Here is a 15,124-nt window from a genome sequence, read left to right as displayed (position 1 = left end):
TCGGGTGAGGAGGATGGTGTGATCGATGGTGTCAAAGGCAGCGCTGAGGTCGAGGAGGACGAGAATGTTGAGGTTGCCAGCGTCAGAGGAGAGGAGAAGGTCGTTGGTGATTTTGAGGAGAGCAGTTTCAGTACTGTGGTTGGAGCGGAATCCGGATTGGAATGTTTCATACAGGTTATTGGCAGAGAGATGATGTTTGAGTTGAGTGGCTACAGCGCGTTCCAAAACTTTTGACAGAAAGGGTAGGTTGGAGATGGGTCTGAAGTTGTTTAGGGTGTCAGGGTTTAGACCAGGTTTTTTTCGAATGGGGGTAACAGCAGCAATTTTGAGGGAAGGTGGGACGATGCCTGTAGACAGGGAGGAGTTTATTGTTGCAATGATAAGTGGAGAGAGAGCAGGGAGGGAGGCCTTGACAAAGCTGGAGGGGATGGGGTCAAGAGTGCAGGTGGCAGTTTTCATTCCTATGAGGAGTTCAGAGAGATCAGTAGGGGAGATTGGGGAGAACCGAGACAGGGGATGGCAGGACAAGGGGGGGCAGGTGGTTGGAGGGAGAGCGGGTGCGGCGGTGGTCAAGCTGTTGTAGATGTCGTCAATTTTGTGTTGGAAGAAAGAGAGGAAGGAGATGCAGTTGTCTATTGTGAATGACTGGGTGGTGGTGTTCAGGGGGCAGAGGAGTTTGTTTATTGTCGAGAAGAGTGCTTTTGGGTTTCCGGAGCCAGAGTGGATAATTTGAGAGTAGTAGGCGGAGCGGGCGCGGGAGAGGGCATCTTTGTAGTGTTGTAGGTGGTCCTTGTAGGCTTGGGAGTGAACTGTGAGACCCGTTTTATTGCGGAGTCTTTCAAGTTGGCGAGCACGAGTTTTCATTAGGCGGAGTTCAGGGGTAAACCAGGGAGCAGAATGGGTGAAAGAAACTGTTTTGGTTTACAGGCGCAAGCTGGTCAAGGCAGGAGGAGAGAGTGTGGTTGTAGTAGTCAGTGAGGTTGGAAGGGGTGTGGAGGTCAATGAAGGGAGAAGTGGACATTTTTTAAATGTAAAACATAAATAAAACATAAAAGCATCTAACATTAAAACATAAAGTCTAACTTCTAACATCTAACATCTAACATCTAACATTCTGCTCCCTGGTCTAACATCTAACATCTAACATTAAAACATAAAGTAAAACATAAAACATTATGTAAAACATAAATAACCATTAATGCATTACAAATAAGCTATAAAGGTGAGTATATTTCAGGTGAGCATCTAACCAAAGCTCTAAACTGTAACCGATCACCACATGCATGTTCAAGTTGTACATTGGCAATGCCACATTCAATTTGAAGACCGTCATGAGTAAAGCCACCCCATGTGCTGAAGTACTTTTATCCGTGAAAATTCCAGCGATTAATTATTCGCATCTGATCAACAGGTTGACAGAAAGGAACTTTCCATAACAACGCATTACCGTAAAATGGGGTGAATAGGGACACAAACTGAAAAAAAGTTCGGAAACCTTTTTCGCTGAAAATTGATAACCATACTGATTTGTTGATATTTGGGTTGAAAGTGTTCTCTTGTTTTTTTAAAAAGCAACTTATAGTCCATATTAACCCCATATATGGGTTAAATAGGAATAAATAGGATTTTTATGGCCGTCTCTATTCACCCCGTTTTACGGGTGAATAGGGACAGTCACTAAAACACAAAAAATAATAATCAAGAAATCGGGACAGTTTGGAGAAACTTTTTATCCCATATTTTTTTTCATTGGCACCGTGGTTTATATTATGGGTGCATATTATGTGCATCCATCTGAGCTATCAATTTAGCAATAAGTTGGAAACTCAGGATTGTTTCTTGATTATTATTTTTTTGTATTAGTGACTGTCCCTATTCACCCGTAAAACAGGGTGAATAGGGACAGCCATAAAAAATCCTATTTATTCCTATCTAACCCGTATATATGGGGTTAATAGGGACTATAAGTTGCTTTTTAAAAAAACAAGAGAACACTTTCAACCCAAATATCAACAAATCAGTATGGTTATCAATTTTCAGCGAAAAAAGTTTCCGAACTTTTTTTCAGTTTGTGTCCCTATTCACCTTGCTGTCCCTATTCACCCCATTTCACGGTAGTAGTTTGTCTGAGAGCCCCGTTTTACATAGAGCATTACACCTCCATGCTCCTGCCATCCAATGATGGTTGAGGAAAAATATCATTCGACATATCCTGCATCACACTGCACAATTCGGCCAAGATTCCTGACTGCCCTCAATCGTGTTCACACCTGGACGACATGCAGTCCAAGTCTTAGATACGAGGATTCGTTTGCCCTCTGTCATCAAGATGCTATTTGACCACGTTTACCGGACGCTTGGGATCAATGTCTTCCTGGAAAGCAATTCCCCAACAGACGAGTCATATTCCTGTGGGATTGGCAGGATGGGTCAGAATCCGCTTGTTGCGACACTTGCTAGCAATCAGAGTGCCAACAATTCTGCGTATATGACCTGAACACCGTTGGCTGAAATAGTTCTAGCAGTCCTCCATCTTGCTTCACTGTCGATGTAATTGAACTAAAACACTATTCTGCTCTCTGCCAAACAAATTGTAGTTGATTGTTACTAAACAATCCTAACTTGGATTGAACTGTAAAGAACACGCATTTACAGCTTTACTATGCTCCAATATTTGTGGTCTGATGCTCGTTTCAAAGTTGTGGTTTGGCAAATTCTTCTCTGCGGTGGTTTTCGAGCACATACATGCCATTTGAGACCAGCTCACGCAAATGTACAACTTACTGTTCCTAATTCGCATTCATACCTGTATTTACAGTAAAGTTGTTATGGCAAAAAAAATTCTTCGAGACTGAAATTTGAAAAAAGAGAACTGTGGGTTTTATGTTTCTTGATCATCTAAAATATTAATAGCACCAGTTTCACAGGCCATCTTCAGTCTTGCACACAGTTCCTACTGAAACATGGAGTATTGCCACAATTGTTTGTATGGGGTATCCTTCAGCAGGTAAAACGTAGTTTATACTGCGTATACCTGGTACGCAGCATTTCAGGTGGAAACCAAGGCCTTCAAGATTATTGGAATCTGTTTCAACGAAGCTGTGTCTACGGGCCTATCACTTACCATCACTGGTGGTGTCTCTGTCTTCTTTTGCCTCTTTTCTGGTATTGCACCCTCTGTACTCTGTGCTCCCCAACCCCACCCCTGCCGCTCAAGGTCGCATGAGGTTCGGCAGCAACCTCCTTCTCGTGAAACTTCAAGTGAAAGTAGAGGAGGTATTACTGAATACCGTATTACTTCTATATAGCTGGGAATCGCTTGACTGCCTGTCCTCGAAAAAGCTTTGTGCAGGTGTTATACTGTCTGAGTGGGTGGATGACTAAAGCATCGAAGTAAACTATAAACACGTGATTGTACTGTGGTTCAATTTATTTTCACATGATAAAAGGGTAGCATTCCTGTCATATTTGCCTTTTACAGGCAGTATTACAGTCATAGGAGGCATTACTAATTTCACTACTCTACAACTGGGTATACTTTGACTACCTGTACTCAAAAAGGCTTTAACAGGTGCTGTACTTTCTGATTGTGAATTTGGCATTCAAACAAAGTAACCTATCAACACGTGACTATAGTGACAACAGTGCAGTTAGTTCTCAAACAATAAAGGGGTACCATGCTGGCATTCCTCTCGCAGTTGCCTCATACAGGTATATACCTTTTCTGCTCTTTGTTGCCAATTACTGTGAATCAAAAACGCGGATATTGCCCATTACAAGTTACTGAATAATAAGCATATAACTACAAAGTGAAACCATCAACAAGAGGAAGAATGTAGCAACTAAGAGGGGCATCTAATACTCAAACTATCCATGCAAATGGTGTTATAGATATTTGTTAAAGTATATATATATAAAACACTGTGTGTGTGTGTGTGTGTGTGTGTGTGTGTGTGTGTGTGTGTGTGTGTGTGTGTGTGTGTGTGTGTGTGTAATGTTACCGATAGACTCCGAAACGGAGAGGCTCACGTGCTTGATATTTGGCATAGACATGGCCATTGAGCCTGGGACGAACAGGGCCGAGACCATATTTGACGAGATCCATATTTTTTATTCATATTTACCTCAGCGCATTTCATCGAAGTACCCGCTAGGCACTAATCTCAGCCAGTGCCAGAACAGCTCGCTGATTCGCTCAGAGCGATCACGTGATGTTCCATCCCATCACACGTCACACGTTTGCACGTAATTCAGGGTGAAAAGCGATTGTGCTTTTTCACCTTTATGCGATCGTGTTTTGTGTCGATTTTGTGCGATATGAATTACATTTTAATTCATATTTCGTGTTTACGAATTCGAATACGAAGGATTTCCCCTTTCCCCTTTCGATTTCGAATACGAATCAAATACGAGCTTGAGTCGAGAGGGCGAATGTACGGGTTGGGAATGTACGGGTCTCCCTTCCCCTGCCCGGCAACGCCGGTACTGGAGGGCGTGGGTCACAGGATCGGTGAGTCTCCAAAATCCGCTTTGTGCTCTTGCGAAGATGCAGGACGATGTCGCGATTGTTGTGCTGCTCTCCGACCATGAGAACTGCAACGTCATTGTTGACTGGCCCTCCCCTTCCCTCCCTCTTCAGCGAGATAGGGGGCACCTCCGGGACACAAAGGTGATCCCGGGGGTGGAGGCTGTTTCACAGCACCATTTGGTTGTCTGCGACATAAGGGTGAAAGGTCCGAGGAGAGCTCGGTGGGTGAAGTACCAACCGAGAATGAAGGTGTGGAGGTTGAAAGAGGTGACAGTAAGGGAGGCATTAAAAGAGAGGCTGAGTAGGGTAGAGGATGATGTGGTTGAGCTTGAAAGTGGTTGGATGTCAATGAAAGCTAGTCTGTTGGGAGCCGTTGGTGAGGTATGTGGATGGACAAAAGGACCACCGAGGCACTCGGAAACATGGTGGTGGGATGATGAAGTTGGAAAGAGGATTGACGAGAAGAGGAAGAAGTTCAAGGAGTGGCAGAAGGCGAAGGGTACGGGAGCAGAAACAGCAGAGCATGAAAGTTATAAGGCAGCCAGGAAGGCTGCAAAGAAAGAGGTAGCAAAGGCGCAGGAGGCATGTAGGAAAATGTTCGGAGAATGCTTTGATTCGGAAGAGGGTCAGAAAGCAGTATTCAGAATTGCAAAGCAGATAGCGAAAGAGAGGTGTGATGGGGGTGAGTTGCTTGAAGGATGAAGTGGAACAAATCGTTGTCGACCCAGATGGAATTAAAGGAAGATGGAAAAGATATATGGAAATGCTGTTGAATACAGAGAATGAATGGGATGGCAACATAGAGAGTAACCCAGTTTTAGGACCGGCAGAGAAGATAACTGAGAAGGAAGCTGAGGAAGCGATAAAAGCAATGAAGAGTGGAAAAGCGGGAGGGCCGACGGGAGTTGTGGGAGATATGTTGAAGGCAGCAGGAAGTTGGGGTGTGAAGAGAACGACAGAGATCTGTAATCTGGTGGTGAAAGAAGGCCGCATTCCAGTGGATTGGGAACTGAGTACCCTCGTCCCTCTATACAAGGGGAAAGGTGACCCTCTGGAGTGTGGCTCGTACCGAGCGATAAAGTTATTGGAGCATGGAATGAAGGTATTGGAAAGGGTGTTGGAGAGGAGGATAAGGAAGAAAGTGAAGATCGACGAAATGCAGTTTGGATTTATGCCAGGAAGAGGAACGACAGATGCGCTTTTCATTGTGAGGCAGTTGCAGGAGAAGTACATGGAGAAGAGGAAGAAGTTGTTTTTTGGGTTTGTTGATCTGGAGAAAGCATTCGATCGGGTTCCACGCAAAAGTATTGACATGGGCATTGAGGAAGTTAGGAGTGGAGGAATGGTTGATCAGAGTAGTGATGGCAATGTACAAAAGAGCGCGCACAGCTGTAAGGACAAAGGACGGGAACAGTGGTGAGTTTGAGGTGAAGGTGGTAGTGCATCAGGGGTCGGTACTAAGTCCACTACTATTTGTAGCTGTGATGGAGGTGCTGGCTCAGAACGTAAAGGAGGGTTTACCGTGGGAGTTGTTGTATGCAGATGATCTGGTGTTGATTGCGGAAAGTATGGATGGACTGAAGGAAAAGATGAACAAGTGGAAGGAATGTATGGAGACAAAAGGTCTGAAGGTGAATATAGGAAAGACGAAGGTGATGGCAAGTGGTAAAGCATGTGGTGAGGTGGAAAGAACTGGGAAGTGGCCCTGTGCTGTGTGTAGGAAGGGTGTCGGAGTGAACTCCGTTCAATGTACAATGTGCGCTGAGTGGGTTCATCAAAAATGTAGTGGTCTGAGAGGGTCATTAACCAGTGTGGCAGCTACATCCAAGTGTAAGGTGTGCACAGAGGGAGCTGCAGATAGAGGAAATGTTGAGTTGGATCTTGGAGACGGCGTGAAGCTGGAAGGTGTGAAAACATTTTGTTACCTAGGAGACATGCTGAATGGAGAAGGTGGATCAGACTCGGCAACGGTTGCTGGAGTGAGATGTGCATGGAAGAAGTTTCGGGAACTGAGTGGCGTGCTGACGAGGAGGGGAGTGTTGTTGAAGCTGAAGGGAAAGGTGTATGCTGCATGTGTGAGAAGTGTTATGATTTATGGGAGTGAGACATGGGTAATGAAAGTAGAGCAGCAACGAAGGCTGGAAAGGGTGGAAATGCGAATGGTTCGGTGGATGTGTGGAGTATCGTTGAGAGAGAGGAAGACAAATGATGAATTGCGAAAGATGATGGGAATAGATGGGAATAGATTATGGGAAATCTAGATCGACATCTCTGCCTTTGCCCATAGACCTTTAACCTCAGTCTGCAAAGACTTGAGTACCACACGGATCCCTCCTACTTTGGAGGTGATGTGTTGGTATAGTTTATGCACATGATGTCAGCATCATGTCAAAGGGTTAGTGTGCTTCCTTAGTTAAATTTAATGTTCCTGACTGCAAATTTAATGTTCCTGAAATATATCTCCTCCATAATTTTTGAAGATATCGAATGGAAACTTTACACAAACGTTCCCCATGTGGAGAAGTTAAAACGTTACTTGGGAAGTTTTGATAAGTCACATGGTTGGCCGCAATAAGTAATTGAACAAAAATCTTTAAAAGCTTTATCTCTTGAACCGCTGCATTGTTCGACTTGAAATTTTAATGTAATGTAGCTCTCATCAGGGGGAATAAGTGTTTAAAATTTCAACATGGTTGGTTTTACGGTCTGGAAGCTAGAAGTCGTTATTGTTGAAAGAAGAGAAACGCAACATTTTTTTTCCTCAGGCGATGTAACTGATTGGTTTCCCAAGTCGCAGCTCCGCATACCTTTGGTGATTTTGAGAGATAAGAACACGAAGAGAAGCATACGGTAAGTTGGAAGGTTGTGGGATTTGTAGTTTTTAAGTTATCGTCGAATAAAGAAATTGCGCTTTTGCTGAGAGCCGTGCCTTAATTTTCACTTGGCGTGATTCGTGCAGGCGACCCATGCAGAGTCATTTAAACTCGGAATTAAATTCGGCTTCGGATTTGGCAGTCGCTAAGGTAGTTGAATACTCGACCACCACAAACCCAGTGCAAATCGGATAAAATTTGACCGAGTTACTTCACGTCGCGAGGGGGAATTATATAATACTGTACACTTGGTGCAATTCATGCAGGTGGCCCGTACGGGCTCATTTCATTGGTTGGTGGACGTTAAGCTGGCCCTCCCGTCTGTCGGCATTGGTTGGTGGATGTTAAGCTGGCCGTCCCGTGTGTCGGCATCGGTTGGTGGACGTTAAGCTGGCCATCCCATCTGTCGGCATTAGTTGGTGGATGTTAAGCTGGCCGTCCCGTGTGTCGGCATTGGTTGGTGGACGTTAAGCTGGCCATCCCATCTGTCGGCATTAGTTGGTGGATGTTAAGCTGGCCGTCCCGTGTGTCAGCATCGGTTAGTGGACGTTAAGTTGGCCATCCCATCTGTCGGCATTAGTTCGTGGATGTTAAGCTGGCCGTCCCGTGTGTCGGCATTGGTTGGTGGACGTTAAGCTGGCCATCCCGTGTGTCGTCATTGGTTGGTGGACGTTAAGCTGGCCGTCCCATCTGTCGGCATTGGTTGGTGGACGTTAAGCTGGCCGTCCCATCCGTCGGCATCATCTAGGGATAAATTGATGGAGAAAAATAATAATAATGTGAAAGCATGGTTTGTATGAAAGCGGGAAGGCGGAGGAAACCGGTCATCACTGCCAACAGTTGTAAAGCTGGCAGTTCTAGTTATGTATTATTTTTCATTTTAGTTCATTATATTTAGAGGAATGTAATGTGCTTTTCAATTCTTTGGTTCATACTTAGTTGTTCATTAATTATGAGAAAAATGACCACAATTTCACATAAGATGACCTCAGCGATGATATAGCGCATCATCGTGCATTTTTCTATTTTATCGATTGGATATCTGCTTTCAACTTTGCATCCTTTACCAAATGATAAATTTTCCACACATTCATTGCTTAGTTTAAACATCATAACTGACTTGTTTTTATTACTCATAACTTGCTGGGAAGAATATGAAACAACACTACACAATGTAAAGCTTAACTTAAAAAAACAATGAGCTGATAGTGTAGGGTCTCCCACCTTTTGGGTGGTATGAGGAATAGATGAGTGTAATATGAAAGCTAAATCTTGAACGGTTTTTGAAATATCGTGCACACAAAAGTACATGGACGGATGATCAGTCGGTTTTAATTTAGCTCACTTGTTTTAATGTAGACCTTGTCGTCGGAGGGGCGAAAGACAAAAAGTAAATCTTTCAAGGTCAGGTTTAACTTGCAGAAAGGTGGTATACCTTAAACAAGACCAAAAGTCTAACAGCGGCATAGCTGGGCTTGCTTGAACTTTAGTTGAAGAGGATATTATGACCTGGGTTACCAGTTAGCAAATCATCTAAGTATTAAATTATTTTAAGTACTCTAAGTCTCGAAGTCTAAGCTGTCTGTCACTGCGGAAGTGAAGAGATTACATTGAGACACCATGTTGTTTATTCTATATGTTGGTCCGTTAGTCAACACTGTCAAAGTGACCACAGCACCATCCCGACACACACCACTGTGTGTGTTACGGAATGAGGTGTTTTACGGCGGCCGGAGTGCAAATCCTGCCACCAACCTCCTTGAGGGAGGACCCAGTGAGTTGGTACTCATTTTGCCAGCCTTGGAAGGATGACAGGCTGAGTCAACCCCACCTGGTGTTAATTCAACAGCTGAACGGGAATCAAACTCAGGACCCAAGGATCCCAAGCCCTCCACCCTGACCGTTAAGCCAACACAATGCTTAGGGTGGTTGGAGGCAGTCAAAAGAAATGCTTCAATGTTTGAAGAGCCCTTAACCAAAGTTTTAATTATATATGATTTGGGGGGAATGCCTCCCCCCCCACCCCCCCCCCATATATCATCACCCTGTTGTCATAATTTCAGTTCCCCCCAATCATAAAGTGCGATAATTTGCCCCAACTAGGTATATGACATAATATATGAACGTTTCCTAAAGGGGATTGAAAGAAACATAACTGGCAATGCCAAATGGCATTACATTCTACCTTTCAGAAGCGTAATTGTCGGCAAGAAAACTCACCGAATATATAGGATAAATATGTGAGGGACATACATACATACAGAGAGACAAATACTGTCAACACAGGAACCAAACATCTACGCTGTAAAAAAAATCGTTCGTTTAATCACGAATCTGCCAGTTCTAAAAGCCTCTTTGCGAGTTTGAAGAAGAGGAAGAAGCACAAATGTATGGTTTATTCACACAGCAGTTTGAACGGAAACATTTATTATTATACGACAGGAGAAACCCTTTAGAAGGACACAGAACGAACATACAAAATCTATATATATATATATAAAACACAGTGTGTGTGTGGTGTGTGGTGTGTGGTGTGTGGTGTGTGGTGTGTGGTGTGTGGTGTGTGGGTGTGTGGGTGTGTGGGTGTGTGTGTAATGTTACCGATAGACTCCGAAACGGAGAGGCTCACGTGCTTGATATTTGGCATAGATATGGCCATCGAGCCTGGGAAGAACATGGCCGACCTAAAAAAAATTATTTCATAATATTTTTTTACCATATTTTTACCTCAGCGCATTTCAGCGAGGAATATAATACACGGAATCTGAGGCGGTGGCAGAGCAGCGCGCTGATTCGCTCAGAGCGATCACGTGATGTTCCTTGCCGCCCAAAACTCACAGCAAGTAGCATAGATTTTAGCATGATTAGCATTTAGCATGATTTAGCATGATTTAGCATAGATAGTAGCATGTTTCACATAGATTTTTTTTCAGCGAGGAATATTATATACGGAATCTGAGCCGGTGGCAGAGCAGCGCGCCGATTCGCTCAGAGCGATCATGTGATGTTCCATCCCCGCCACCAGACCATTGAACATAAAACACAGTTTGTGTGTGTAATGTAATGTAATATTACCTCCCCTCCCCCCTCCCCCCTCCGTCCTCCCCTCCCCCCTCCATCCTCCCCTTCCCCCTCCATCCTCCCCTTCCCCCTCCATCCTCCCCTTCCCCCTCCATCCTCCCCTTCCCCTCCCCCCTCTCCCTCCCCTCCCCCCTCCACCCTCCCATTCCCCCCCTACCCCCTCCCCTTTCCCCCTCCCCTCCCCCACTTACCCCCCCTCCACTTCCCCCAACTCCCCCTCCCCCTCCTCTTCCTCCCCCTCCTCCTCCCCCACCTCCCCCCTTCCCTCCCTCCTCCCTCCCCCCCTCCATCCTCCCCTTCCCCCCCTTCCACACCCCCTCCCTGCCCCCTACCCCCTCCCCTCCCCCTTCCACCCTTCCCCCACCTCCCCCCTCCTCCCTCCCTCCTCCCTCCCCTCCCTCCCTCCCCCCTCCTCTCCCTCCCTCCCCCCTCTTCTCCCCTCCCCGCCTCTCCTCTCCTCCCCTCCCCCCGTTCCCCTCCCCTCCCCCTCCCCCCTTTTCTCCCCTCCCCCCCTCTCCTCCCCTCCCCCCCATTCCCCTCCCCTCCCCTCCCCTTCCCCCTCCCCCGCCCAGCAATGCCGGGTACTTCTGCTAGTTATATATACAGTGGTGATATTTTGCAAAGCAACAGAAAAATATATAAAACTACACAGATGAACACACAAACAACAACAACCACAGCCACGATAACAAGCGAGTGTTATTATTTTCACGTGTTTGACTTCATGTGTTTCACGTGTTTGCGTTTCACACTGAATGAAAAACGTAAAGGTAGAGCATGGCGATTGTGATACATGACAGGTTCAACGATAGATCCGGCCTGAACGGCATAGGAATCAAAATGGCTGTGTGTGGAATCAGCCGTCGTACCGCCGTAATGACACCCATCATGTGACCAGATCCTCAGCTCTGATTGGTGTACGTTTGAGGGGACATACATACATACATACATACATACATACATACATACATACATACATATAGACAAACACTGTTCAAGACAGCTTTTCCCCATGGGCTACACCGTAAAAAAGGCAAACACATCTCATTTCAAAGGCATAAAATTAATCCCTTGGAATCAAAGTTTTATGACCAATAAATCAGTTTGCAGGTGAACTTTGGAATACGTTTGGTGAGTGGGGTAAACCGGTTACCAATGCAACCTGTTAACAGGAATGATATTTCAACAATATGTCGTAATCCAAATCAATAAAGTTCTCAAAATACCTTTGAGACCCTGCAAGTTAAACAAAAAGAAAGATTCCCCTTGTGTCACGCTTCCTTCATTCAGCTTGCATTCCAAGTTGAACCGAAGCTTCAATGGAATGCAATGTCTGCTTGTGCAAATCTGAAATAACCCAAGACATCACCGATTGGAATACGTCGGTTTAACCAATCCAATACCATAGAGTACAACAGATGGCGGCATCAAGGGGTCGTTAAAAGGCTCGCAGAGAAAGAGGTGCCCAAGACAAGCAGACAGAGGACAAAATTAATGCAGTCTCGGCGTCTCTTGGGGGGTATCAGCTGCAAGAGGCTGCACAAACTTCCATTAGATCTGAACGATTCCCTCTCAGCTGCCTGGCACACTCACCGTCTCAGTCACTTAATGGACAGACAAGTGAGACACAGAAAAATGTTGGTGTCACAGTCCAAATTCAATGTGTCAGAAAGATTGAAACATCAAGTGCCCTCACATATTGTGTTTTAAAGGAGATTAATTGAGTTGGGGTTTGGGGATGGCGGTCGGAGTGTTGATAAACATGAAATAAAAATAATAATAGAGTGGAGGAGTGAGGCTCGGAGGTTATGTAATACAGAAATGCTCGATTGCGTTCACATTAGACTGCGTACATGCCAATGATGTATACCGCTTAAAATCTCAAATACTGTACCATGTTCTTTACCTCTGCCACCGAAGATGGATGGAGGTTATGTTTTCACCCATCTGTTTGGCTGTTTGTTTGTGAATACGGTATCTCAAAAAGTTGCGGACAGATTTGGACGAAATTTGGTGGAGAGGTTGGGAATGTGACAAGGACAAAATGATTCGATTTTTGGTGAAGATCCAGATCCGGATCTGAGAATTTTCAAGTGATTCTTCACCACTGAGAGATAGGGCTAAAACTGATATATGGCAGGATATCTTAAAAAGTTGTGGACGGATTCAGCCGAAACTGGGTGGACAGATTTGGTTGTGTAACAAGGACATATGTATTCAATTTTAGTGAAGATCTGAATCTGGACCCAGATCAGATAAATATTTTTTATTTTTGAAGCGATTCTTCACCATTGAGTGATAGGGCAAAAACTATATATAGCACAAAGTTTCAAAAAGCTGTGGACGAGTTGCAACAAAACTAGATAGATGAGTAAGCTAAGTGACAAGAACAAGCCGATGAGATTTTGGTTCAAGTCCGGATCCAGATTTGGCCCGTCATTGGGATACAAAACGTAACTGTTCAGCCTGGCGGGGAAATGCTCTCTCCTGAGTGCTGTTCTAGTTTAGCCTGTTGTGTCATTCTTGTCTATATAATATTTCCATAACTCAAGACTGGGCATGCATACCAAAAATATTACATATTTGTTTAAATTGGTAGTCGCACAATATGACTCAAGGAACTTTCCTGGAACTTACAGATCCCAATGAACTTTTGAGCATGTAGTGTGAATCAAGTGATCAACACTGGATGAAGTGGCAACAAAAGTCACAAGAGGACACGAGGAATTTTGGCTCAGTAGGACATTTGGCCCATCATGCCTGTACGCTACACCAACACCAGTAACAGCACCCATCCATACACAAGCTACCTACCATGCACACAAGCCAATACGCTCATACCCCTCTATCTCCAATGCATCCAGGTACCTATCCAAATCCAATTTAAACTTTCCCACCACCTCCGCTAACACTACCTTTCCAGGGAGACCATTCCTGGATGAATCAACCACTCTCCGACTGAAAGACAACTCGGTCTCCGTTTCCAAAGTCCACCATCGCTTTCAGTTCATCGGTAGGTAAAGCCAATACACTTAAAGACCCCAATTACCACTGTCTCTGTTTGTCTCTCTACCCGCTTATGATCCTCGTCCTTATTTTGAGAACGAACTGACACGTTAACGGGGAGTAAATTATATAATACCAAAGAGAAGTCGCTTCAAGTTCAATACTAAAGTAGTGTCTTGTTATAAGTTAAGATGATTCGTTATATACGAACTAAAGTCCAATTAAAGTACTTGGGAAGACGCTTTTCATGACATGCAAGTTACTGTCCATCCACAAACGTTCAAGCGCCCGGCAAACTTTTCCAAACTAACTAGAAATTCAAGAAAGTTTTGCGAGGACCATGTGGACCCCTTAAAACGAAGCAACAAGGAAGGAATGGCTCCAACGACACACGTACAGAGTACAAACATAGACAGACAAAGTCACCGCATCTCGGCCCCACCTTGTACACTTCGCCGTAAGTCCCGCTTCCGATCCGCTGGATCACATCAAAATCCTCCTGTGGGTTCTTCTTGGAGATGTCCGCCCCTGGGGACACGGCCACGTTCATAACTTAACTGTAAAACGATGGTAAGTAATCTTAGTAATCAGAAGAGGTGCAGAGCACCCCGACTCGGAACCCAAGCGGACTCGCTGGCTCTCCGTCTGTCCCCGCCCCTCCCTCATGCCCCGCCCAAAGCCAGTTAATGTTGTTGTCGTTGTTTGTTGGGCTCGAGACCTTCCGCGCTCCATTATAATAAAGATTGAATTGCGCACGCAAATAAAAGAGAACACAGGGGATCGTTAAGAAGCAAAGGAGAATTTCCAAAAGGGGCTCATGGTGTTTGTTAGAATGGCTTTGCTAGATAATTTACTCTCATTTATAATTTCTGATCAAAGTGTAGAAATCTGAAAGTTAGGTGTTCGGAGGAAAGTTAGTGTGCGGGTTCGAGTACGAGTATGCTGGTTTGTTAAAGCTGCAAGTTCGTTTGCCAATACTGTACGTGGAGGAGCAAGGACAGGTGCACATTTGAAAGACCACACCTGCCGGCTGCCCTGCCCTCTGTAAACGCTCCAAGTAGATAACATAATATAATGTGATGCTCGATCTTCCTCGTCCATAGAAAGTTACTAAAGTGAATCAGATAGGATGAGAAACAAGTCCGAAACCTAGACCACTCCATCTTCCAGGGTGAGCCATAAGTCCCAGGACACGGTTTTAGCTGAATATACAAGATTTGATTATACCATGTACCAGGACGAGCCACAAGCCACAAGAGTAATAACATATTACAGTAATAACAATCAATAATACATTATCACAGGAGTAATAATAACATTTTACAGTAATAACAGTCACATAATAACAGAAGTAATAATAACATATTACAGTATAAACAGTGAAACATAATAACAGGAGTAATAATATAACACATAACAGTAATACATAATAACAGGAGTAATAATAACATTTTACAGTAATAACAGTAATACATAATATCAGCAGTAACTATAACGGCACTCAGTAGAGAGCATACCTCCGCCTGATTGGCCATATCACTCAATGGTGAAGAATACTTAATAAATTCGACTAGCCGGATCCGGATCCGGATATTCACCAAAATTGAATCGCCTCTTCCTCATCACACACGCAAAC

General features: G+C 44.5%; 1 protein-coding gene across 1 annotated transcript in view; it reads right to left on the bottom strand.

Annotated features, from left to right (window-relative positions):
- The window catches only part of LOC137429778 (mitogen-activated protein kinase kinase kinase kinase 5-like), a 146,560-nt gene extending 132,415 nt beyond the window's left edge, over window positions 1–14,145 (bottom strand). The window contains exon 1 of the mRNA XM_078779837.1: window positions 13,931–14,145. Within this exon, the coding sequence (XP_078635963.1) occupies window positions 13,931–14,038 (108 nt within the window). The 5' untranslated portion in view covers window positions 14,039–14,145. The remainder of the gene's footprint in view (window positions 1–13,930) is intronic.
- Window positions 14,146–15,124: the final 979 nt, after the last annotated feature.

This window comes from Myxine glutinosa, chromosome 6, assembly GCF_964187855.1.
Source record: "Myxine glutinosa chromosome 6, kmMyxGlut1.1, whole genome shotgun sequence".
Lineage (NCBI taxonomy): Eukaryota > Metazoa > Chordata > Myxini > Myxiniformes > Myxinidae > Myxine > Myxine glutinosa.
The sequence above is the reverse complement of the archived record's forward strand: the minus strand, read 5'-3'. Positions and strand labels throughout refer to the sequence as shown.